Source organism: Scylla paramamosain, chromosome 8 (assembly GCF_035594125.1).
Source record: "Scylla paramamosain isolate STU-SP2022 chromosome 8, ASM3559412v1, whole genome shotgun sequence".
NCBI lineage: Eukaryota > Metazoa > Arthropoda > Malacostraca > Decapoda > Portunidae > Scylla > Scylla paramamosain.
The window spans coordinates 24,942,275-24,967,039 of NC_087158.1; the positions used below are offsets into that span (position 1 = coordinate 24,942,275).

Genomic DNA, 24,765 nt, shown 5'->3' on the forward strand with positions numbered 1-24,765 from the left:
ATATATATATATATATATATATATATATAAAATGAACGTGTGTGTGTGTGTGTGTGTGTGTGTGATTCACCCATTGTCTTGAGGATCATGTGCTGGACTCGTGATAGTGAGTTCTAGCCGCTAACATGATGGCGATCACGTCCTACACTCGTAATCGCCAGCTAATTACAGTTCATTCGAGATTAAGCATGATCCGATGTACATGATCGTGTGTGTCAAAATGAATAGCATGTTTATGGGAATATTTCGATGACTTCTACCGTACGCGTACGCATACGTTGATATGCCTAACAAAACCTATGTTCATTAATACTACTGTTGAATTTTGTTTTTTGGGCTAATACATGCAAATGTAGGCATCATGGTCAGAGAAATACCTTGAAAGAGAAGAAAGGAAATGAAAAATAACAACTTGAATTAAAAACTTATTATAATGTAGCCATTTTTTTTTTTTTTTTTTGAGGGAGAGGGTCGTGAACCTGAATTTTACATTTTATCGACAATACAAAAGAACTTACAAAAAATATTTAATGGCATCTGGGTAATGAGCTTCTGTTAATTTTTATTCTTCTATTTTTTTTTTCTTTTTTTCTTTTTAAGATACAAGAGCAACGCTGCCTTTATAGTCGCACATGTACAGGGCGACAAGGTACAGTATAAAAGTTCAAAACCCTATATGGCTATATACACAGTATGCTTTAATCGATGCTTCGAATGCAGGAACTCACCTAGATGAAAAGGTGTACGGTGTTGTTACTCTCAACAGAAACAACATTCCTGGGTTACATTACTAATTCCTTGCATCTTTAATAAGACTGAGAGAAAAAAAAAAATCTGAATTTTAAATGCGTATTCCCTCTTAACTTATTCTAGATTTGTTCCTGCTGCAGTTTTGTCCGTTATACTCGAGGTTATCACACACATGAATGACACACTATCAGCCTTCAAAATGATGTATATAAGGGTTATTCATGATATTGCACAAGACCAGCAGCACTTCAGACTTGGGCACACCGCCCCTTGAGCAGGGTGGGGAGGGGCGCATAAAGGCGTAACCATCAAGCGCCAAAATATCAATTAACTTGCCTTGTGTAACCATCTTGGGAAGGGGAGACTAAACTGAACTTTGTCCCAGGGGAATACATGCCCTCTCTATCCCCCTTCACACACACACACACAACTACTTTTAGTATACTCTAACTATAAATAAAATAAAAATCTAGCAATGTAAAACAAGTAGATGATACATCTCTAATGTTGTTGGGAAACATTCTGGTTCAGCGTTGTCTCAACTACAAAACCATAATTATGATAAGAGCTAACTAAATATATTCTAACTCATGCTGAATCACTCCATTACCTTAATATCAACTTTATATCACACTGGACGTATTTCAGTAATGGAAAAAATTGCACATTTTAAGTACATACAGAATAAAAAGCATTACAGCTGTGAATATTGAGAAAGTCTAGTTCTTTTGTCAATATGCTAAAATTTATTTTAAAAATATTGTATATTATTTAGAAAAAAAAAAAAAATAATTTTTTAATTTATCCAAGATCAGTTTTCATGACATGGGGTTTCAGTACATAATGTGAAACATCGTCATCTTCAATAGTTACAGATGACAAATATAAGGTACTAATTCAATAATAATAATAATACAGCTTACCATTCAAGTTCAGTTGTGACAAGTGCTGGTATGATCTATATAAATATATAGCTATCTGGTTTAACATTACAAAGATGTCATACTGATGGTTTTAAGTACTATATCTTTGTGTCAGTTATGAACATCAACCCTCCACAAAAATTAAGTGCTTTATCAGTTCCACAAAAGCCATGCAGTAGTACATTAAATTGTTTCCTTGAATAGTGGTGCATATTACTGAGTCTTGATTTATATATATATATATATATATATATATATATATATATATATATATATATATATATATATATATATATATATATATATATATATATATATATATATATATATATATATATATATATATATATATATATATATATATATACACATTTTTTTTTTCTTTTAGGGGACCAGATACTACAAGCAACTAGACTTTTCATATACACTTCAAGCAGTGCTCTCAACCACAATGCTCAGTATGCTGCACAACTGTTGCTGATAACTACCCTGTGCAGTACTGTATGTGAGGTTCTATGTATTTTCCTTTCATCCACTTCCCCATCTAACTTCAAGGAATATATAGACCAGCTGATTTTTGTAAAATTACAATACTGACATTCTGCAATGCTCATATATTAAAGTGCCATTTGCTTATAGTGATTTGTGACAAGATGATGACAATTAGGCAAAAAGGCTGATTGAGTAAGTACAGAGCTAGCCTTTCTTTATCATGAAGAAGACCTGCTTTAGTTTCCATAGTTGTTCATGACATGAGGCTTAAACAAACTATGTATTTCACCTGTACCTCAACACCGGTACGCAGAATTGCATTGATTAAGTGACAAGAGACAGTGACACAGCCTCTATTTTATCACACATTACTAATAGTTAATTAATGTACCCTTATATATATGAATACAATGGTTGACTAAATCTATGATGATTATGAAATCCTAACATAATGGCTTTGCTATAAAAAATATGCTTACTTTGCAACAACTAACCACTAGAAATCTACAGACTCTTAATTTATTTGAGTGAACTACAAATGGTATGTTCCTTCCCTCCAGTGAGCAGTACTCTTCCATGGGTGTCTTTTGTTCTTAAATATCACACAAAGTAAAAATTCATGGAAACAGTTTTGTACCTCAGCATATTCAAAATTTAACAGTGCTTTATGTACTAAAATGGGAACTGACTCACATGCATCAATTTAATGCACATTTATCCCAGATGAAAGATAAAAATTATGGCACTACATTAGAAAAAGAGCACATTAAAAATAGAGATAACAAATTGTGAGGTAAAAATAAAATGGTACAAACCCATCTTTAGCAAGTGAAGACCAAGAAAAGAGAATGATATTATACAGTGAATGAAGTGAATACTGAATTAATGAGTGTTGGGGTTTAAATGACTACCACATGATGATGAATGATATGGACATGAATATTAAAAAATGTGCCAAATCTGAAGCAAACTTCGTAAAATACTATATTTTAACCAATACAGAGATGATGAGTAATATAATCAATGCACATACACAGCTTTTTTGTTCCAACTTTTTTGTTCCAGTGTATCTAGCATATACTTGAAAACTTGTTCTTTGTCTTTACACAGCATACACATGTAATATGTATCATCTGTGTATATATATATATATATATATATATATATATATATATATATATATATATATATATATATATATATATATATATATATATATATATATATATATATACACACAAACATGTACTCTAACATAAGAGATGTTAGATGAACAGTTACATCTTAAGTGCCTATTACCTTTTCTCTAATGAAACATAGTAGATAATAAGCTTTCTTTCTATGTAGCATAATCATATGCTATGAACAGGTCAGTAACAATGATAGATAAACTTACAAACATAACTGCTCACCTCACATATTTTATAAATTTTGAGAACTTGATAATATGCTTTATTCTCCTATTTAGTAACTTTATTCGGTGCATAGCTGTGCATGGTTGCATTGTTCTTAGAAAAAAATCTTTATAAAATTATCCAAACATTACACAAGGTTTTCTTTTCACTTTTCAGCTGCTCCAGGTTTCTTAATAAGAAAATCTGCTTTGTATCTGAAGCATAAAATTGTACTAAACAATACACAGGGTGGCTTCAACACTTACAAAGTCCTTCAAATTGTACATGTAAATTAACAAGAACAGACCAAGAACTGTTTATGTATCACTCATTTCTTTCACTGACATTGTGGAATCTCTCCAATTCAAGCTTTCATTTCCATTGTGTTACACTCTTGGTGCTTCCTCTCATTTCTCTTATCTTCCCATTCCTTGATGTAGCGGAGGGGAATGCACATCACTCCAGACAGGGCAAACAATCCACCAAACACAAAGAAGCTAATATCATAAGTCTCTGTCAAGTCCACAAATGCACCTGGTTGGAAAAAAAGAAAAATATGCCTTAGGATATCACTAACTTCAGAAATAAGAATTCTATACATAAAAAATGTCAAATCTTTCAGCAGAAATGCTTAACTATTCAAGACAACTGAAGAATTAAGAATATGATATTACAACTGTTTATTAAACAGTGTTACATGCTATTTAAGATAACACTTTAAACCCAATAAGCTGAGGTAAAGATTTGGGATCAGAAACAACGACACAGGACATATATATAATATGATGGTTTGTCATGAAACAGAAATGAATGAAAGATATGAGGCAAAGTATCAGTTGCTTCATAACATTACATGGAAAGCCAGTGGATAGCTAAAAAAAAAAGGCATTCAGCAAGATCTTGCAGAGGAATATAAAAGTTGAAGATTTAGCAAAGAATCTGTATAAAGCCACATAGCAGGATGACCGGCTATCAGATAACTGTAAGACAGAGCAGCTGCCTCAAAATAATGGTAATAATAACAGCTACTATGATACTTATTAGCTATATAATAATTAACACATTTTCTATATTTCTAAAGATAGTTTCTTTTTAAATGTACATTCCAAAATAAAGAACCTATAAATTACAATATAAACTTACCAACTGTAAATTACACATGCTGAACTTAATTATTTCAACACAAACTCAACCTTTACTCAATATCCATACCTGCTACTGGACTTCCAAAGATGCCTGCAATGCCTTGGAACAGAAGCAGGAGACCAAAGGCATTGGTTAACTTTTCCAAGCCTAGTAACTCTACAAGAAGAATGGAGCGCAGGGATGCAAATGCAGCTGAAAAGAAAACAGTTAACATTAAAATCCTCCCCCCAATACTTTCTCATTATTAATGCCACTAGTGGGATCAGACTGAATTATACATGTATTTTGATACTCTCCAGATGTAATATAATTTATAGTTCAAGAGTGTACTAGGAAGTTTTTAAACTAATTATGAGACACAAAGCAATCAGTTCACAGTTTTTCATTCAAGTGTGTGCCTTAAATATTGCAAGAAACACAGCTTTGATCATGGGCTTTGTCTTCAAAGTATATCACTAAAACATCTCTGAACAAATCTTTCACTATATATCACTCACTTACTCAACGTTTATAACATATTAATTTATCATTATTAATTCATCATGGAGTATAAACTATTAGTCACAAGAATGTTGAACAGCAACAAAAAAGATAAAAAGGACATTAAATTTCTACATTAATATATTAAAAAAAAATGCTTTTATCCATGTAATTTCTAGTGTACAAATGTCTTATCCATTTCTATGTGTTGCACCATGAAACATTTCACAAAGTCCATTTTTTCATGCCAAATTTGCAATGAGCAAAAACAAACTATGAATCTATATCTGCAACTACTTTTTTTTTTCACTCTTATCCAAAACACACACTATAGAAATCTGGTTCTGACATGTAATCAAAAGTTGAGCATTTTGGAAGATTTCTGAAGATATGGAATCTGACTTACCTACAGATAACCCAAAAGCCACAGAGTATGTCAGGAGAAGCGACTCATCGGCAATCATTGGCAGAAGCATAGTTGCTCCACCTCCCAGCATGAGGGAAAAGTTGTTCACATACAGAGCATCCACCTACAAGACATTTATACAGTTATATGCCAAACACTACTACTGTATCTGGAATTCACAATAATACAAAATCTGCCAACTTTGATCACAAAATATCTAAATAAATGAAATTTGGAGAAATTATCCTGAGCTGACACTAAGTTACAGATACTGAGTTATTGAAGAGAATAAGGAGTATCCACAAGTGGCCATCTAAACCAAAGGACATGTCACCAATACACGGTTTGCATTTACTCTGCTTACATAGGATTACAAATTAATGTCTAAATATTTTTCCATAAAAATATATAACCACCAGAAGAAATACATGAGAGTATGGTTATGAAAAATCCATTAGTATTTATTGTATTAATTGTAAAATAATAACCAAGCAGCTCAAAAAAAAAAGAGAGAGAGAGAGAGAGAGAGAGAGAGAGAGAGAGAGAGAGAGAGAGAGAGAGAGAGAGAGAGAGAGAGAGAGAGAGAGAGAGAGAGAGAGAGAGAGAGAGAGAGAGAGAGAGAGAGAGAAATAAATAAAAAAAAAGAGAGAGCGAAAGAGAGAGAGAGATAAAAAAAAAAGAGAGAGAGAGAGAGAGAGAGAGAGAGAGAGAGAGAGAGAGAGAGAGAGAGAGAGAGAGAGAGAGAGAGAGAGAGAGAGAGAGAGAGAGAGAGAGAGAGAGAGAGAGAGAGAGAGAGAGAGAGAGAGAGAGAGAGAGAGAGAGAGAGAAACTGTACCTTGGGATGATCAGAGACCCAGCCACACACAATCCTGCCAATGGTATTGGTGATGCCAATGGTAGACACAAGGGTGGCAACAGAACCCTCGGTTATCCCTTGCTGTTTTGCATAACCTGATAATTAGAAGAAATGGTTCTGTTTACAAAAAAATCCAAGCTGCAAATATATAAATTAAATCTATATTCCTTTTGCATAAGAAATCTATAGTATTATACAAAATCATATAGTATTCAAGGATTTTGTCAATAAAAAATGCATTTAGGAGTGATCTCTACCTGGCAAGAACATGAAAGGAATGAAGAGAGCCATGAGACTCATAAATCCAGCCAATCCCAACATAATGAAGGTAGGAGAAGAGAGGAGAGAGAAGTCAAACATGCGGGAGATTACGTTGGTGATAGCAACAGGGCAGCATTTGCACCTGCTCCTCTCTTCTTCCTCCTCTACTATCTCCCTCATTGGTGGCAGCTGTGTCACTGACTGGTGGTACTTCTCAACTGACTCCTGATGGATAAAAGATATAATGAATTCTATGGCTTCTGTCCATGATTTTGGTGAAAACTAGTATTAGGATTGACATTATACTTCTTCATGGCTTATATATATATATATATATATATATATATATATATATATATATATATATATATATATATATATATATATATATATATATATATATATATATATATATATATATATATATATATATACATATATATATATATATATATATATATATATATATATATATATATATATATATATATATATATATATATATATATATATATATATATATATATATATATATATATATATATATTTCATTTTTAGTTCATTTCTAAGTTTTAATGAGCAAAGATGCTGTAGGACAACAGTAAAAAAAAAAAAAATGATATACATTCCATAAATGACAGTATGCATTTAGAGAATGGAAATAGGTAATAAGAAAGCAAAAATAGAAGTGTAATCTATTTCCACAGCAATTTCTTTCTTCCTACATATTTACTGATTTGGACTCACTTTCATTAGTTCAACTGATCTTGAATACCCAAAAACAACATGGGATATCTCTGTCATGATTACCCCTTGTAAGGTAAGGTAGGTACCAGAAATGATGACCTTTACATAATTAGAAGTGCAATGAATCTATACAATTGTTTCCTTGGTTAATGCCACACCAATGGCAACTTACTGAGCTCCTGTACTGTGGAAGGCGGCACAGTGATCCTGAGTAGAAGATATCATCACGATAGAATGGCCGCGCCGTCTCTGTGCGCAGGGCCAGCTTTGAGGGCCTCCGTAGGTGCTCTGATGAGCAATAAAAACATATATGAAAGACCATAATCTAACAAAGCACTATAGCATTCCCCACAAATACCATATAATATATACTACAGTTCCAAGGATTTTCAGAGAAGCCAAAAGTAAGATATCATTACATTCTTAAATTTTAAAATCCTATGTAAGAGTGATAATAAACATTGAATATAAAACATTTTTTAGATCATCACTTACCCACAGAAAGAAGGTTTGTTTGTGCCAGCACTGGAGCACTCTTGTTTCGAGGGCAAGGACTAGTGGTATCATTCTCAGTGTTATGAATAGGGATGGTGCCATTGGCCTCTGTCTCATTAGCCTCATTCTTCATCTGAGTTTCATTTTTGTTGTTATCAAGCACTCTATTCTCATCCTGCTTGTTAACATCTTCTTTCACATCATCACTGCTCTCTGGTAGTAAAAATGAGTGCTAAACTGAGTGCTAAAACTTAAGAAAACTTCAGAATTTGAGTTTAAGCAATCATAATCACAGAAAAATTACTGTGATTAAAGTATACAGCAATGTAACCATTAAAACTATGAAAATAGATAGCAACAAGAATTGGTCAAATGAACTTATGCCATCTAGCAGTGTTAACTTCCTTTCTTTACTGAACCTCTTCCCTTGCTATATTCATAGAAATGCATTGGTGATGATGGTCATGACAGTAATACTGATACCTACCAATGAGAGGAGTTTCAGTTTCCTCCTTTATGGGCTCAGGGCTTGTCACCACAATGCCCGGGAAGCTGTATCGCTTGTGCATGTTGCCTCCATGTCTTTCGAGCAGAGTCTTTGCCACCATCTTATTAGTTGCCATCTATAAAAAGAAATATGTGTAAGGTGATGTTAAGGTATAATGTAATCCACCAAGATCTTCAGGATTATGTGCTAGACTGGTGATCTCTGTCTATACCTTCCTACAGAAATCTCAGAAGTCATACTGTCTGATGTATGGGTAATGCTGACACTTTCAATAACACAAATATACCACTATCTTCCTCAAGATACACAATAACTCACCAACTTGCTTGGATAGAAGTGATAAGTAGGTACAGCTTCTTGCAGCTTTTCATGTTTTTATTGCCTACGTTAAAAATCTTTGCACTCGAGTGCTCACAAACCTCAGCCTATCACGTGACAGGTGATTACATTATTACTTAGCTAGCAAGCAGTGTCAGATGATTTATTGTGGGAGGAATGTAATGAAAATGTGTCACACACACACACACACACACACACACACACACACACACACACACACACACACACACACACACACACACACACACACACACACTAATAGATGTTGTGATGAGTGTTGTCACCACATATAATTATAGGTAAATGTTATTACTTTCTCAAAAATATTTTCATAATGTATTTTGCATATGTTTGTCATCTAAAGTTTTACAGCAGAAGAGATACACATTCTATCAGTGTGAGCAAAACATACTTTCCCTGGTTCTCCATCAAAGAAGGGTTCCTCTAGGTTTGCCCTTGAGGGAGTCTTGGAGTTCATAGAGGTCATGGACAGGGCAGATGCACATTGCTTCATCTGTTCATCTCTTGCCCGCTTGATTCTGAAGGTAAATAAAGATACTAACATGTATAAAAGCTCAACTGGAAAAAGAAATTATATATTTCATTAGACAGAGTGAATTTGTACAATATGAAAATAGCAAATAATGATTTCTGAATTTTACACATGAAATTTTAACAAATCTTAAAATCTTATAAAACTTGAAATTCCACAAAGTTAGTGTTCTATGTATTTGTTTTTATTGACATACTACCTTTCAGTTTTAGGAAAATTTTATTTCTCATTCTGTCTCTTTGTTAGATATTCTCTCTCATATCCATTGTAGGGCTTCATAATTTTATGACTACAAAAAACAAAATTAGTATAGTAAGCTACCAATTACCAGTCAGTTTGCTATAATCACTACATGATTAAGTCCTTTGCATGATGAACAGGTACTGTAACTGTGTACCAAATCAATGTAAACTTCTTCAAATTTTATGCTTTTGTGGATTTTTCATTCATGAGCCACACCTAATAAAAACTACAATTTACAAAATTAATGTATTCTAGATGATCTTGATGGCGTAAAGAAACAGCTTTAATGGATATGCCTAAGACTGTCATATCATAGATTTATTGTACAGATAAGCATGGCACACCCAGGAAGTAATATTAAGTCAAACTAAACTAAATTGTCACTATCATAATTTATTCTTATATATTTTTTAAATATGCAATGCAGCTGATTCAGAAAAGTTATATTCTTATCAAAGAAGTACACTGCTGAGTAAATATTGGTTACATCAACTGCAGTATTTCATGCTCTAACTCATAATTATAACTGTACCCTATACATTAAAAGAATGTGATGATGTATTTCACTGAAAATTTATATCTTACTAAACAAATATACTTTTAAAATTCAATTTCCATATCTTATGTTCATAACCAGTCATCACTTGTGTCTCTAACCTACCTCATGAGCAGAGGGGTGCCAGGTGGCTCCAGGTCATCATCTGTGAATTTGGTGGTGGGCTTGAGGGGGCGGAAGGCCAAACCAAACACTATACAGCTCAGGGTGATTCCTGAAGGGTAACAAATAAATCATGCAAAAATTTAAAGGCTATAATAAACCAAAATAAAGGTAAGCAGACAAAATGCTATATGATCAAAAGCAAATGAAAAAAATATATACGGAGCAAGACATTTCTCATAACTCCTAAACCAGAATTCCTTTTTATATCTAAGGTCATGGCTATGATATTGCAAAAGATAAATATAGACATATAAATAGTAAGTACTTCTGATATGTTTTCAATCAAAAAGATTTTCCAGCAATGCTAATTCCCAAGCTTATATGCATGAAGTGTAAGGAGACAAGGAGTGTGCCTGCTCACCTGCATACACTACAAGAGTCCACCGCCAACCAAGTGATGGGATGAGGAAACTGTTGAGTGCAGCGAATATAAAGGTGCCAATGCCTGACCCACAAACAGCAATGCCAGTGGCCAGTGCCCGGCGCTTCTCAAAGTAGAAGCCAGTAGCAATCACAGCTGGTACATAAATAAATCCAAACCCAATACCTGAAAGGCACCATACAGTGAATAAGTATGGATTCATATCAATCCTAAGTATTTACCATCCTATTTATTGACCATAAAGGGAAGACAAGTGTGAGTGTGCTAATCATGTCTGTTGGGCAAAATTAGAAGAGTAAATAATATATGGAGTGACAAGGTAAAGAATTTTCTGATGGAAAATATCTGTGAAAATTAAGAATATAGGAAGGGTGGGTGTGCTGTTTATCAACAGATATCTAAAAGAATATAAGAAAAACGGCAGGAAAATGTGTGGTGTATTTATGGCTATGTAGATAGTGTAAAATGAGTTTAAGTTCATATATTTATTAAGGGATCTTCCAAGAAAAGATGAACCAGGTGCTAACAGTAAATAACAAGTGAGTGATATTGGATGGGGATGAGTAAAGTTGTACAAAGTTATTTGTTCATAATGAAATCACAAGATAAATAAAACAGAATGCTAATACTGAAGCTGAAATTGACTACAATTCTTCATGTGAATGATGTGTTGATTTCAAAGAATTAACAGACTTTTCAAAAACTGATGTCTAAGTTCAAGAAGTGAAAATTAGAGGGAAAGTTCAATAAGAATGTGTTTGATCATGCAGTATCTAAATGACACACACACATACACAAAAAAATAAATAAATAAAATAAAATAAAATAAAATAAAATAAATAAATAATAAATAAATAAAAAATTATATATATATATATATATATATATATATATATATATATATATATATATATATATATATATATATATATATATATATATATATATATATATATATATATATATATATATATATATATATATATATATATATATATATATATATATATATATATATATATATATATATATATATATATATATATATATATATATATATATATATATATATATATATATATATATATATATATATATATATATATATATATATATATATATATATATATATATATATATATATATATATATATATATATATATATATATATATATATATATATATATATATATATATATATATATATATATATATATATACCACGATCTTTTAGTCAGCATTAAGGTTAATATATAAATAACTCGACTCTACTGAGAAGCCTTTTACTCACCACCAACGATTCCAAATGTAAACTGGAGGTAGTAAATGGAGGTGGCAAAGGAAGAAACCCCAAAGGCCACTGAAGATATCACTCCGCCCAAGATACAAACGGTTCGGAACCCGTAGGCGTTTGCTAAGGCGGACACAAATGGACCTGAAATGCATGAAACAGTGATTGCACAATGTCTTTCAACTTCACCTAATACACAAAAAAAAAAAAAAAAAACAGCTTTCTAAACCGGATGATGTGCGATGAATCAATCACATTGTATGAGCTACAACGTATGAAAAAAAAAATAAATAAATAAAAATAATCACACACACACACACACACACACACACACACACATATATATATATATATATATATATATATATATATATATATATATATATATATATATATATATATATATATATATATCAAAATACTAGACGGGTGTGGTTGGTTCAATAGAATGTCCATCAAAGATCGCCAAAACAGGTTGCTAGTTCCCTTCAAATGAGCAAGATAATTATAAACACTATTCGTACATCAAGAGTATCACAAGAATACTATACAAGATTATTTTTTTAACCACCTCCTTTTCCGTCCCAGACCCATTTTACCAAGATAAGAAACAGAATGCCTAGTTTAGAGATATTGCTACTTAAGAAGGCACCAAGTATTAAAATAAATAACAATATGTAAAGAAAAGAATAAGTGATAAAACGCTGCCAATAGGCAAGTCACCTAACAAGAAGAGTTGCCACAGATTCTAACTACTTCCTACTAATACGTCTTTTTTTTTTTTTTTAATTAAGCGGGAGCAACAAATCTCTCATGACCTCACAGCAGCTTGATTTGGTCATCATTTCAACATTCATATCGGGGACTGTCTACTTCGTAACTTCATCGCCAGAATCATGCGGTGCCGGCGGTGGCTGGTGCCGCAAACCTGACTCACGCTCAGCTGGCGACAGCACACCAAGGCGTCCTGTCTGGCGGGAGACGTGTTACTGAACAACAAATCGGAATGAAACTATATCCTCGGGAACCCTGAATTTTATTTCCATTATACCGAACTACACACACACTTTGTGTGTAGTGTGGTGGTTAGCACGCTCGGCTCACAACCAAGAAAGCCCGGGTTCGAATCTCGGGCGCGGCGAGGCAAATGGGCAAGCTTCTAAATGTGTAACCCGTTTACCTAGCAGCAAATAGGTGCGGTATGTAACCCAAGGGGCTGTGACCTCTCTGTCCCGGTGTGTGGTGTGTCAGTGGTCTCAGTCCTACCCAAAGATAGGTCACTATGAGCTCTGAGCTCTTTCCGTAGGGGAACGGCTGGCTGGGTGACCAGCAGACGACCGCAGGTGAATCAGAGAGAGAGAGAGAGAGAGAGAGAGAGAGAGAGAGAGAGAGAGAGCGAGCTTCTACGCTTCATTGAATCCCAATGCAGGACAGCATAATAGCCTGAACCAGCTACACCATAACAGTACGTGGGGCGTCATACAATCAGAGCCTTGTTTACCGTCACATAACCCGAGGCCTTGAGCACCATCTCAGTGTATAATACTACTGTGGCATGGTGACTTCCAATTACGTGATCCTACTAGATTTGGTGTCAAGTCATTTAGATGTTATTCGCAAATTACTTAATGTTTATTTTTCGATTATCTCACACCGATAAAATTATTGTATACGGTAACTGCTATAACAAAAAAAAAAAAAATCCATGGTTGCTATACCTTGAAGGAGCGGCACAATAATTTCCTTGTAAAATAAGAGCTCACATATACTTTGCATGTAAGTATAAGTATATTCGTAGCAATGTACATTATCAAATTCTATGCAAAAAGTAAGTAATAATTTCAAGTGTAAATATCACTTCAGTGGTACAGGCGCAAGTAAATATTATTAAGTTGTACCACATGATAACAATATAAGTATCCCTGAATCACTAAAAACTGTATATTTTCAAATTTCCAAAAGCCACCTCGCAGACTAACTCCATGTTACACTGGCGCAAAAGTTGTCGTCACACACACACACACACACACACACACACACACACACCTGAATAACGAATAACACTTAAAACTTATGCATGACACAGAAGGAAGCGAAAAGTTAAAACTGTTCCTCACCAACAATGAGGTAAAAGCCCCCGAGGAGGGAGTTGACCCAGGACACGTCTGAGTTGGACACCCCAAATTCCTCCATGAACTGAGGTAACAGCATTCCACAAGAAAATATGATGCCGTCCACCACAGCGTTGCACATGAAGGAGGCCGCCACCACCACCCAGCCCCATCCTCCGTCAGGGGGAACCACGTGGGTCGCCTGCAGGGGTAGGAAGGGCCGAAATGTCAGGAACTATCCCACCACTAACACTCAAAACCAATAACACTAACACTTACCACCTATAATACCACCACTGGTACTAGCACTCACCTCCACTACCACTACCACTCACCACCACAAATACTGTAACATTCACCACCACTAACACTCACTACCACCAACACTTACCAAAAGAAATACTGTCTAGCACTCACCACCACTAATATTAAACACTAATATTCACCACCTCTAACGCTAACACTCATCATCACGTCCACACCAGAGCACTGAATATCATAATGAACCATGCTCGGGGCATGCTCGGGGCAATGGTGTTTCGAAAATGCATGAGAAGTTGTTCAAGGACTGCTTCGAGCAATGTTCGGTGGTTAGTGCATGCCTTAATACTATCATTCACCACCACTAACACTATCTAACACTCACCACCACTATCTCCAGCCTCGGGCTCATCGAACTCCTCGTCGCTGGCACCGATCTGGAACTTTAGCGGGTCCGGAGGAAGGGTCCTTGGCGGGAGTGTGGTAGTCGTCCATGTCTGTGTCCAGCAGGGTGACGCTGGGGCTGAACACCTGCAACATGACACACTCCACTTAGCACAAACAATACTGATAAGTAGTCAAGTATGACGCGTATATCTATATTGCACTTCACTTTTCTATTCCGTAGATTAAGTTAGTAAATTATACACTTTCGGTTTGGATATATAAGAAAAAAAATGAAATAAAATAAAATAAAATAAAATAAATAAATAAATAAATAAATCAGCTAAACATCTGTTCATGAGAATGCATTAGTAAGAAGAAACTAATCTTGCACTTAACTTTACAGTCAAGTAGTCTGAAAACAAGTGCTATCACTGAGACTACGACAAGCCCATGACACACACACCCCGTGCTCCTCAACCCGAAGTGGAGGATGAGAGTCAGACACACTCAGCACCGCCACTGTCTTGATGCTTTCCCGTAAGTGCTCTAAGTGCCTCTGATTGAACTGTGCAGCTGTCAGTGAGTCTTGACGCGCACGTAGTCGTGTGGAATGCATGAATGGAATGTTTTCATAGAAAGTTTTGAAATATGCAAGACGAGATAAAGAAAATGAAGCGAAACAGTGGATGACTTTAATGAATCTTAGTCTGTGTAAAACAAAGGGGCGCCTCTAGCTACTGTAAAGACCAGGAGCAAATTTGAGCATGCCTGGCTGTGTTTCTGTACTGTTTTACCACAACGGCTACAACCAAAATGCCTGAGGCCACCGTCACCATTGATCGAATCTAATGACGTAGTGAGATGACACGTCAGTGTTAAACTATGCACTACTCATGCACGACTTTCAGGTGAAAAGTACGTATGTGCAGCGTATGGCGTGAGGAAATGACCATCAGACACTGTTGTTATCACCATCTCCACCACCATCACTACATCCATCAAAAACGACAACATTGATAACAAGAAAAGCAGGATAAAACAAACAATGCACCACCCAGGTGTTTAACACAGGATACTTACAGGTACTGTTTATTCAGTTTTAACCCCGATAACTAATAATTGAACACCGTAACAAAAAGTGTGTCATTGAGGTGCTGATAAAAATCATATCTGGTGAGAGGTTAACGACCTTGCTTGCTGCGATTGTTAACTGATACAAAGTCATGTAACAAACAATAACACAAGCTCATACAACCCAAATATTTTTGGCCTCTCACTTTCCCTGGACATAAAGATGCTGAATTAATTATTTTCATTCTCTTTCTGCTCCTTATCATCCCTATCAACACTTCTGCCAGCGTCATTCTTACCAGTAACCACAGCACCATTCAGTGAGCAAGTCGCAACTCGTTACATGTATACACACACACAAACACACGAAAAGGACCAGGCTACAAATCAATCATTACATCATCCCCCGCAAGCTTTGGTATTCTCCTCAGATTCACACGTCATTAAAGAGTCAGAAGAAAGGATCAGGCCTGTCTATGGAGAAGAGAGAAGACCACGCGTGCATTCACACCAAAACAGTCTTCAGTCTCTATTGTGATTCCCTACATGCTCACAAGTCCTTGTCTGGGGGAATCGAGTCACACACTAGCCACACTCATCATCCACTTTCAAGATTTTGTAACCTGATTACATATATGGATTCTAAAGAGGATCATATAAAACATAAGGAAGTCTGAAGAAAATAAAGACAGTTTTTGTACACGTGGCAATATCTATCCATCTACCTGTCACATCTTTCCATGAATCTAATGTTCTCTTTAAGCTCCTTTTTAATTCTGCACTAATAACCTGCCGATGGTTGAGTATATTCCCGTCATTTAATAATTAAATTTTCCTTTATTTGAGAACCAATATTTCCCTGTCTTCTTTTTAAAAATCTAACTTCATCAAGCATGCTGCAGTCATGAGAGAGGGAGAGAGAAAGAGAGAGAAGTGCGTGTTACAGCCACGTTTCACCCGTTTTGAGACCCCGTTTCACGCTGGACTCGATGTATTGATTGAATCGCTCAAAACCTGGGGACACGAGCAAATTCTCATAAAGACAAATATATATTGGTAACTTAACAGTCTCAGCCTTATGGAATAGGTTTATAGATTTACGTTACTACACACAGTGGTAGCTTAACAGTTTCAGTCTTACAGAATAAGATTACAAATATATTGGTAATTTAACAGTCTCAGCCTTATGGAATAGGATTATAGGTTTACGTTACTACACACATTGGTAGCTTAACAGTCTCCGTCTTACATAATAAGATTACAAATTGTGCTACTGTACACTCTTACATAAAACAGGACATATATGTCACACGGAGTATGTTGTAGTCAAGACACTCACGTGTTGGCGGGTCATTTAACCCCCTGTAGACTGGAAATCACTCTCAGTACGAGACACTCGTTCACGACGTCTGCTCCCCTCTACAGTATACCTGCTTCTGCCCCAGGGCAGGGCAGAGTTGGGTGTCCCCTGCACATGTTTCTTGTGTGGAGTCTTTGAAGTCCCTATCTGACTTCCATTAACCCAGCCGAGGCTAAATTTATCAGGTCAGCAAAATATCTTCTCCCCGCCCTATCTACTTCCATTCTCAGTGTTCTCTCTCTCTCTCTCTCTCTCTCTCTCTCTCTCTCTCTCTCTCTCTCTCTCTCTCTCTCTCTCTCTCTCTCTGGCAGAACGAGAGAGAGAGAGAGAGAGAGAGAGAGAGAGAGAGAGAGAGAGAGAGAGAGAGAGAGAGAGAGAGAGAGAGAGAGAGAGAGAGAGAGAGAGAGAGAGAGAGAGAGAGGCAAGAAAAAGGAAAAAAAAAAAATGACTGGGATTCCCTTTACAAACCTCACCGCTGATCAATCTCATCTCATCTCTCCCTTATCTGTAGTAATCTTTACATGGGCACGACACGTATCACCAATGCTTTGTAACTTTACTTAGGGATTTCTGCTATACCAAACAAGCCCCCTCCCCAAGGGCTTACAAGTTTCGTAATTTGAAGCTGAAGATTATCGAGAACACAAGTTTGGTCTTTGGCTATTACTCGGTTTATGCACAGTTTACAATTTCGTGTATTTGTTTACCTAAAGGAGCGTATCAGCAACACTCTTCATGCTAATTATTTGTGCAGGTTAAGTGGTGTGTGTGTGTGTGTGTGTGTGTGTGTGTGTGTGTGTGTGTGTGTGTGTGTGTGTGTGTGTGTGTGTGTGTGTGTGTGTGTGTGTGTGTGTGTGTGTGTGTGTGAGAGAGAGAGAGAGAGAGAGAGAGAGAGAGAGAGAGAGAGAGAGAGAGAGAGAGAGAGAGAGAGAGAGAGAGAGAGAGAGAGAGAGAGAGATGCATATAGTGAAAGACAAACAAGCACGAACACTGAAAGATGGAGACAGACAGACAGACAGACAGACAGACAGACAGACAGGAAGACAGCCAGACAGATACACAAAAGACAAACGCAATACTTTAACAAAAACAACGTCAAACAGCTATATCAAACCTAAGTCACGTCTATCGATGTGTTAGGGGGACAAGCCAAGGACACAGAAGCAATACAGTTAACAAAAAAGACCCGCAAGATGCACTGCTCCGTAAAATAATCAGGAGCGGAATTTAACAGTGACCAATCTAGCTTCTTGAGTTGTTTTAAGACTTGATACACGAACACGGAAAAAAAAATAATAAATCAAATAAATAAATAATGAGCAAGTGAATGGAAAATTAAAAAAAGGAAAAATGAACGGCAACGAAGAGGAGAGATGCTAATATTGACATTTTACTTGCATTTTTACTTTTACATTTCATATATCTGAATTACGTATATTTATGAACATCAAGGCCAAGAGAGAGAGAGAGAGAGAGAGAGAGGTGCGGGTGGATACAATTATAATAAACATGACAAGATGCGTGATTAGTTTCGTCAGCCTCACATCTCACTCTTCAAGGAGTGAGGGAGGGAGGGTGGAGGGGGAGGGTGGACATGTAAGAGGGCTTTATCTCCATTTGTTGTTGAAGAGTGAGTGGTGACCTTGGCAGTGGTTGGTGGGGATAAGAATGAGGGTGTTGGGGGGAGAGGGGAGAGTGGGGCATGATAAACAAAGCATGTAACATTACGTACTATGATCATCGTTTTTTTTTCATTATTATTATTATTACTTTTTTTATCGCAATGCAGTATATGGTTTCTGTTTCTACGAACGTCTCTGTTTAATTGTCTATGTCTGTTTGTGTTTCTCTGCGTCTGTTTGTCTGTGTGACCTTTGTCTGTTTTCTGTCTGTCTGCTCTGTCTATCTACCTGTCTGTTTTTGTCTGTATGTTTGTCTGTGTCTGTCTGTTTGTCCTCCTTGTCTGTTTCCCTGTTTGTTTCCCTATTTATCTGTCTATATGTTCGCTAATCTATCCGTCTAGCTACAGTACTTCTCTCTCTCTCTCTCTCTCTCTCTCTCTCTCTCTCTCTCTCTCTCTCTCTCTCTCTCTCTCTCTCTCTCTCTCTCTCTCTCTCTCTCTCTCTTATTTACCCCCCTCCACACACAGTCTCACCCCCAACCAAAACCCACACACTAGATAAAAAAAAAAAACATCGTAAAAACTTACATCTGAACCACAAAAAATAAATAAATAAATAAACATCAAATGAATAAAAAAAGAAACACCTTCATCCGTTCGTAATAATTACATAAGTGGAGAGTAAAACGAAGAAATAAACAGTTATTCCTTCGAACTAAAGAAGTGTGGGGAATTCACGAGTTGTTCTTAAAGATAAAAACGTTCACGATAAGGTCGAAAATAAACATGGATATCTATTGGTTCATTCGGTTGTTTTATATGAGCAGAGAGAGAGAGAGAGAGAGAGAGAGAGAGAGAGAGAGAGAGAGAGAGAGAGAGAGAGAGAGAGAGAGAGAGAGAGAGAGAGAGAGAGAGAGAGAGAGAGAGAGAGAGAGAGAGAGAGAGAGAGAGAGAGACCCACATTATTACTTATTCTACGGAAATCAATGCACACACAACACTGATCATTAAAGAGAAACCATTGCTCGATAGACTGTCAGAATTTAGCTTCATTTTTTTCCCCCTATCAACTTTTCCATCAAGTGGCTTACGAGAAAGATGATGGTGGTGTTGGTGATGGGATGAGTGGCAGTGATAAGTGGTTATGAAGTGCTGACGATGAGATGATAAGCTTTTCTGCAGATGTGGTGTTGGCTCGTAATCTCTACCCATAAGTTTCGTATAAATATTTATCCAATAGAATGCATTCTTCTGATAGTGGAAGCTGAGAAGGTGAGGGAGTAATGTAGGCAACAACGTTACTGTATTCGTAGTGGTGGAAGATTTAGTGGAGAGGGGTTAAAAAGACATGGTAAACTAATACAGTGAGGGAAGGAAGAGGTGTTACTGAGGTGAGGACATGGTAACCTAACTAATTATGTGAGGAAGACAGCATAACATAAGAAATGTTATGGAATTACTGAAGGAAAGAAATAGTAACATTTGGGTGGCGGGGCGAGCTACTGATGTGAAAATATTGCAACGTATGTAATGTTGGGAGAACGTCTTACTGAAGGAAAGATATAGTAACATAAGACGAAATGCGCAGTAAGAAGCTGGTGAAGAGAACACAGTAACATACGTATAAGTTGGCGGGACGAGTTAGTGAGGTGAAAACTTGGTAACTTAAGTAGTAATGTTAGGAAGGGAAAGGGTTTTTTTTAGAGAGAAAACTTGTTACACAAGAAGAAATGTGGTGTAGGGAGGGAGTTAGTGAGGCAAGGCACGACAACATTAGAAAAAATAATTCACAACATAAGGAAACAACTAAAGGCTATAAAAAGAAAAAAATAGTAAAACATCAGTAAAAATCATGAAAGTAATACAAAAAGATTGCTAAAAACTTAATTCACGTACACAGAGATTATATTATCAGTATTATGTCACCTTTACGTGTACATCTCTAAACCTTCACTTAGAGATAAGGAATAGATTAAACCAAACTTTCCTCCCTACCATGCCTCTTAGTGTCTACAGCGAAGCGTCGGTTCTGAGAGAAGGTGCATTAAGCTGTATACTCTGTTCACACTAAGACCTTCACTAAATGGGTAGGTTAATAGGCCGGACCTAATCCTCTCATCCACTTTCTTAGCTTACCTCTCAAGAGTATTACATCTCCGCCTACAGGAAAGGGTCGGTTCTGAGAGAAATGTGTAGGTTCTGGGAGGCATATTAAGTTATATGTATAATCCGTTCAAATCAAGACCTTCATTAAATGGATGGGTTGATGATATGGAGCCAAGTCTCTCATTCACTGTCTTACCTGTCAAGAGTATTACGTCTACGCCTACAGGAAAAAGTCGGCACTGAGAGAAGGTGTATTGAGTTGTATAATCTGTTCTCACCAAAAACTCCGCTAAATGGGTAAGTCAATCAAGAGCTAAGCCTCTTATCCTTTCTTGTGAAAGATATTACACCTTACATAAGACCACATCACAGCTAACCTGAGGACTTATTACCTATGATGGGATTACCTACTGATTGTGGATCTAATATACTATAGTGCAGTAGATGTCTCCTCCCTATCATCTTTTGAAGAATATTACATAAGATTAACTAGCAACTAACACGAGGCCTGACGCACGAAGACAGGATCACCTGTTGTCTATGAATCTATGCTGCATGAAGGGTAGGTTAGTATACTAGAAGGCTCCTCCACACCCATTCATTCCTCCAGCTGAAGTAAAGCGACAAGGAAGCGATGATTGAATATTTGCTACATCAGTCAAGTGCTGCATGCGTTGATTAAGTGTGAGCAAGACGAGGAGGAGGAGGAGGAGAGAAAAAAACAAACAAACACTTAGAGGATTAGTGAGAAGATACGTTAAGAAGAATAATGAATATAAGATTAATAAGAGTGATGCATGCGGAAAATGAGGAAAAAAACGAGAAAACAAATAAGTAGAGAAACCAGACCAAGGCAAGAAGAGGATGAGGATGAGGAGGAGGAGGAGGAGGAGGAGGAGGAGGAGGAGGAGGAGGAGGAGGAGGAGGAGGAGGCGGAGGCGAGGCTCAGCTGAACAATATTGATCTCTCACTGCGGCAGCGAGTACCAGTACTTTCCCAAAGCTGTGCGTTAACCCTTCTCTTGTTTCCTTCCCCTCACTCCCATCTACGCCACCTCAGTATTACCTTCTCTCTCTCTCTCTCTCTCTCTCTCTCTCTCTCTCTCTCTCTCTCTCTCTCTCTCTCTCTCTCTCTCATCTCCATACAGAACCTTTTTTTTTCTCATCTACCCATTGTTCTCTCTCTCTCTCTCTCTCTCTCTCTCTCTCTCTCTCTCTCTCTCTCTCTCTCTCTCTCTCTCTCTCTCTCTCTCTCTCATGCTTTCTTTTCTTCTTGGCAATCTTTCAGAATCTTAGTTTTTTATATACCTATTGTTTTCTTGGGTCTCTCTCTCTCTCTCTCTCTCTCTCTCTCTCTCTCTCTCTCTCTCTCTCTCTCTCTCTCTCTCTCTCTCTCTCTCTCTCTCTCTCTCTCTCTTCCCTTGGCAACTGCATCTCCACTTCTATGTTCCAGTGTTGTTTACATCAACGCTGGGATAAGGTTTCCTAAAGCATATACTCTGTTATATAATTACTGTAATTGTGCTTAAGTTACTCACACGAGCTATCGTACTTTAAATATCATTATCATATACGCTTCTCTCCTCTTTTTTTTTTTTTACTCATCATATGCCTTTCCTCATTCTTGTCTTAATTTTACATCGCGCATTTTCCTTTTTTTTTTTTTTAGGAACCACTGATTAATATTCGTTTTATTCTTGCATCGTAAACATTTTCCTCATGAAGCTTTTTCCTTGTTATTTTTATTTATTTTTTTTTTTATGATGCTCACATTACCAACAGTTAACTGTCTTATCAATATATGACTCCTAGCAACACACACACACTCTTCTTTCTCTCTTCCTTACACACGCACGCTCTCCTTTCTCTCTTACACGCACACTATCTCCTTTCTCTCTTACAAACACTCCTCTCCCCCCCCGCTCTCTCTCTCTCTCTCTCTCTCTCTCTCTCTCTCTCTCTCTCTCTCTCTCTCTCTCACACACACACACACACGTACAATTAACTCTTTCTAAACTTAATATTTTACTTTCCTTAATAAAAAACTCCTTTCTCCTTGCAATATTACCTAACCATTATCCATTGTATTTAGGTAACGTATCTATTTATTTTTGATTAATAAACTCATTTATTTTATTCAGCTCTATTAAATTGTTGGTTATTATGTCTAATACCGTAATTAGGAGCAGCGTGAGCTAATAAAGGCCTCTCTCTCTCTCTCTCTCTCTCTCTCTCTCTCTCTCTCTCTCTCTCTCTCTCTCTCTCTCTCTCTCTCTCTCACACAGACACACACACACACACACACACACACACACTAAGTACGTGACCGCATAAAAGGCAAAGGGATTGTGGTAGTAGCATTGTTGCCAAAATAGTAGTAGTAGTAGTAGTAGTATAGTAGTAGTAGTAGTAGTAATAGTAGTAATAGTAGTAGTAGTAGTAGTAGTAGTAGTAGTAGTAGTAGTAGTAGTAGTAGTAGTAGTAGTTGTTGTTGTTGTTGTTGTTGTTGTTGTTGTTGTTGTTGTTGTTGTTGTTGCTGTTGTTGTAATTATAATATAGTAGTAGTAGTAATAATAATAATAATAATAATAATAATAATAATAATAATAATAATAATAATAATAATTATTATTATTATTATTATTATTATTATTATTATTATTATTATTATCATTATTATTATTATTATCATTATTATTATTATTATTATTATTGTTAATATCACCATCATCATTCTACTGTATGTGAGAAGTTGAAATCTAACTTGCGAAACTTTTCCTTATTCAGAATCGTTAAATCTCATAACATGCATCAAATATTTCACCTTTAAAGTGATCTCATCTTCATCCCTATAATAACATAGTTGATGACCCACATATTTCATGAGTTTACCACCTCCACTGAGTCACCGTGAGCTCAGCGTTTTAGTGCGCTCTCCTCCAAGCAGAGAGACTCGTTCATCTTATTTTTATCACTGTTAATCATTGGCTATATTTTTTTCTTATAGAAGTCCACAGTATACTAGACAAATATTGCAGGAATGACCACTTCCGCTGAATCACCGTCTTAGTTTAATGTTTTTAGTGCTCTCTTTTCTCCCTTCCAGAAGAGAAAATGTAGACATTATTTCTTTATTTGTTATTTGTTTACTGTGTTCCTTCAAGGCACATTCAAGTCTGAATTGACTCTTATTTAGTCTTCTTTCCTTTTCTTGTGTGGGAGAGGCAATTGGCAGTTTTTTTCTTTTATAAAAATATCTAGCCCTTCGGTCTTTCTTCCTTGTGCAAAAAAAAAAAGTAAATAAATAGATCAATTACTTATAATAACATTGATAAATAATAATAATAATCATCATCCAAAGAGTTCTACATAAAATTCAAATAAGCTTCAAACCAGCAATATTTCATCAGTGTAACCCAGAATACTATCCCTTCTATCACCAAACACACAACCAGTGTCTGCTTGGACTATGTAAGTTATCATAATACTCAACATAGAGAGTAAACAAAACTGGAGAAAGGATCCTACCTTGTCTTACGCCTACATCAACAAAACTACAGCTGCTGCAAGAATTTCCTCACTTTATATTAACTTTTCTTCTTTTCTAACGTAGTACTAGTAGTAGTAGTAGTAGTAGTAGTGATAGTAGTAGTAGTAGTAGTAGTAGTAGTAGTAGCAGTAGCAGCAGCAGCAGCAGCAGCAGCAGCAGCAGCAGCAGCAGCAGCAGCAGTAGTAGTAGTAGTAGTAGTAGTAGTAGTAGTAGTAGTAGCAGTAGTAGTAGTAGTAGTAGTAGTAGTAGTAGTAGTAGTAGTAGTAGTAGTAGTAGTAGTAGTAGCAGCAGTAGTAGTAGTAGTATAGCAA

General features: G+C 36.1%; 1 protein-coding gene and 1 long non-coding RNA gene across 10 annotated transcripts in view; one reads left to right on the forward strand and one right to left on the reverse strand.

The window, feature by feature from the left end:
- Nucleotides 1-412: 412 nt before the first annotated feature.
- Nucleotides 413-24,765, reverse strand: part of LOC135103022 (monocarboxylate transporter 5-like) — a 54,932-nt gene continuing 30,579 nt past the window's right edge. For all 9 annotated transcript variants that reach the window (XM_064008878.1, XM_064008879.1, XM_064008885.1 and 6 more), the window contains 14 exons: nt 14,746-14,891; nt 14,106-14,301; nt 11,989-12,132; nt 10,676-10,861; nt 10,255-10,363; nt 9,210-9,336; nt 8,438-8,573; nt 7,951-8,163; nt 7,628-7,743; nt 6,705-6,933; nt 6,427-6,542; nt 5,592-5,715; nt 4,772-4,897; nt 413-4,093 (listed from right to left, as the gene is read on the reverse strand). In XM_064008878.1, coding sequence (XP_063864948.1) covers nt 3,924-4,093; nt 4,772-4,897; nt 5,592-5,715; nt 6,427-6,542; nt 6,705-6,933; nt 7,628-7,743; nt 7,951-8,163; nt 8,438-8,573; nt 9,210-9,336; nt 10,255-10,363; nt 10,676-10,861; nt 11,989-12,132; nt 14,106-14,301; nt 14,746-14,772 — 2,019 coding nt within the window. In that variant the 5' untranslated portion in view covers nt 14,773-14,891 and the 3' untranslated portion in view covers nt 413-3,923. The remainder of the gene's footprint in view (nt 4,094-4,771; nt 4,898-5,591; nt 5,716-6,426; nt 6,543-6,704; nt 6,934-7,627; nt 7,744-7,950; nt 8,164-8,437; nt 8,574-9,209; nt 9,337-10,254; nt 10,364-10,675; nt 10,862-11,988; nt 12,133-14,105; nt 14,302-14,745; nt 14,892-24,765) is intronic.
- LOC135103025 (uncharacterized) lies at nt 14,806-16,385 on the forward strand. Its single transcript, XR_010269893.1, has 4 exons — nt 14,806-14,942; nt 15,151-15,284; nt 15,656-15,829; nt 16,250-16,385. It is a non-coding gene; the product is annotated as an uncharacterized LOC135103025 (long non-coding RNA).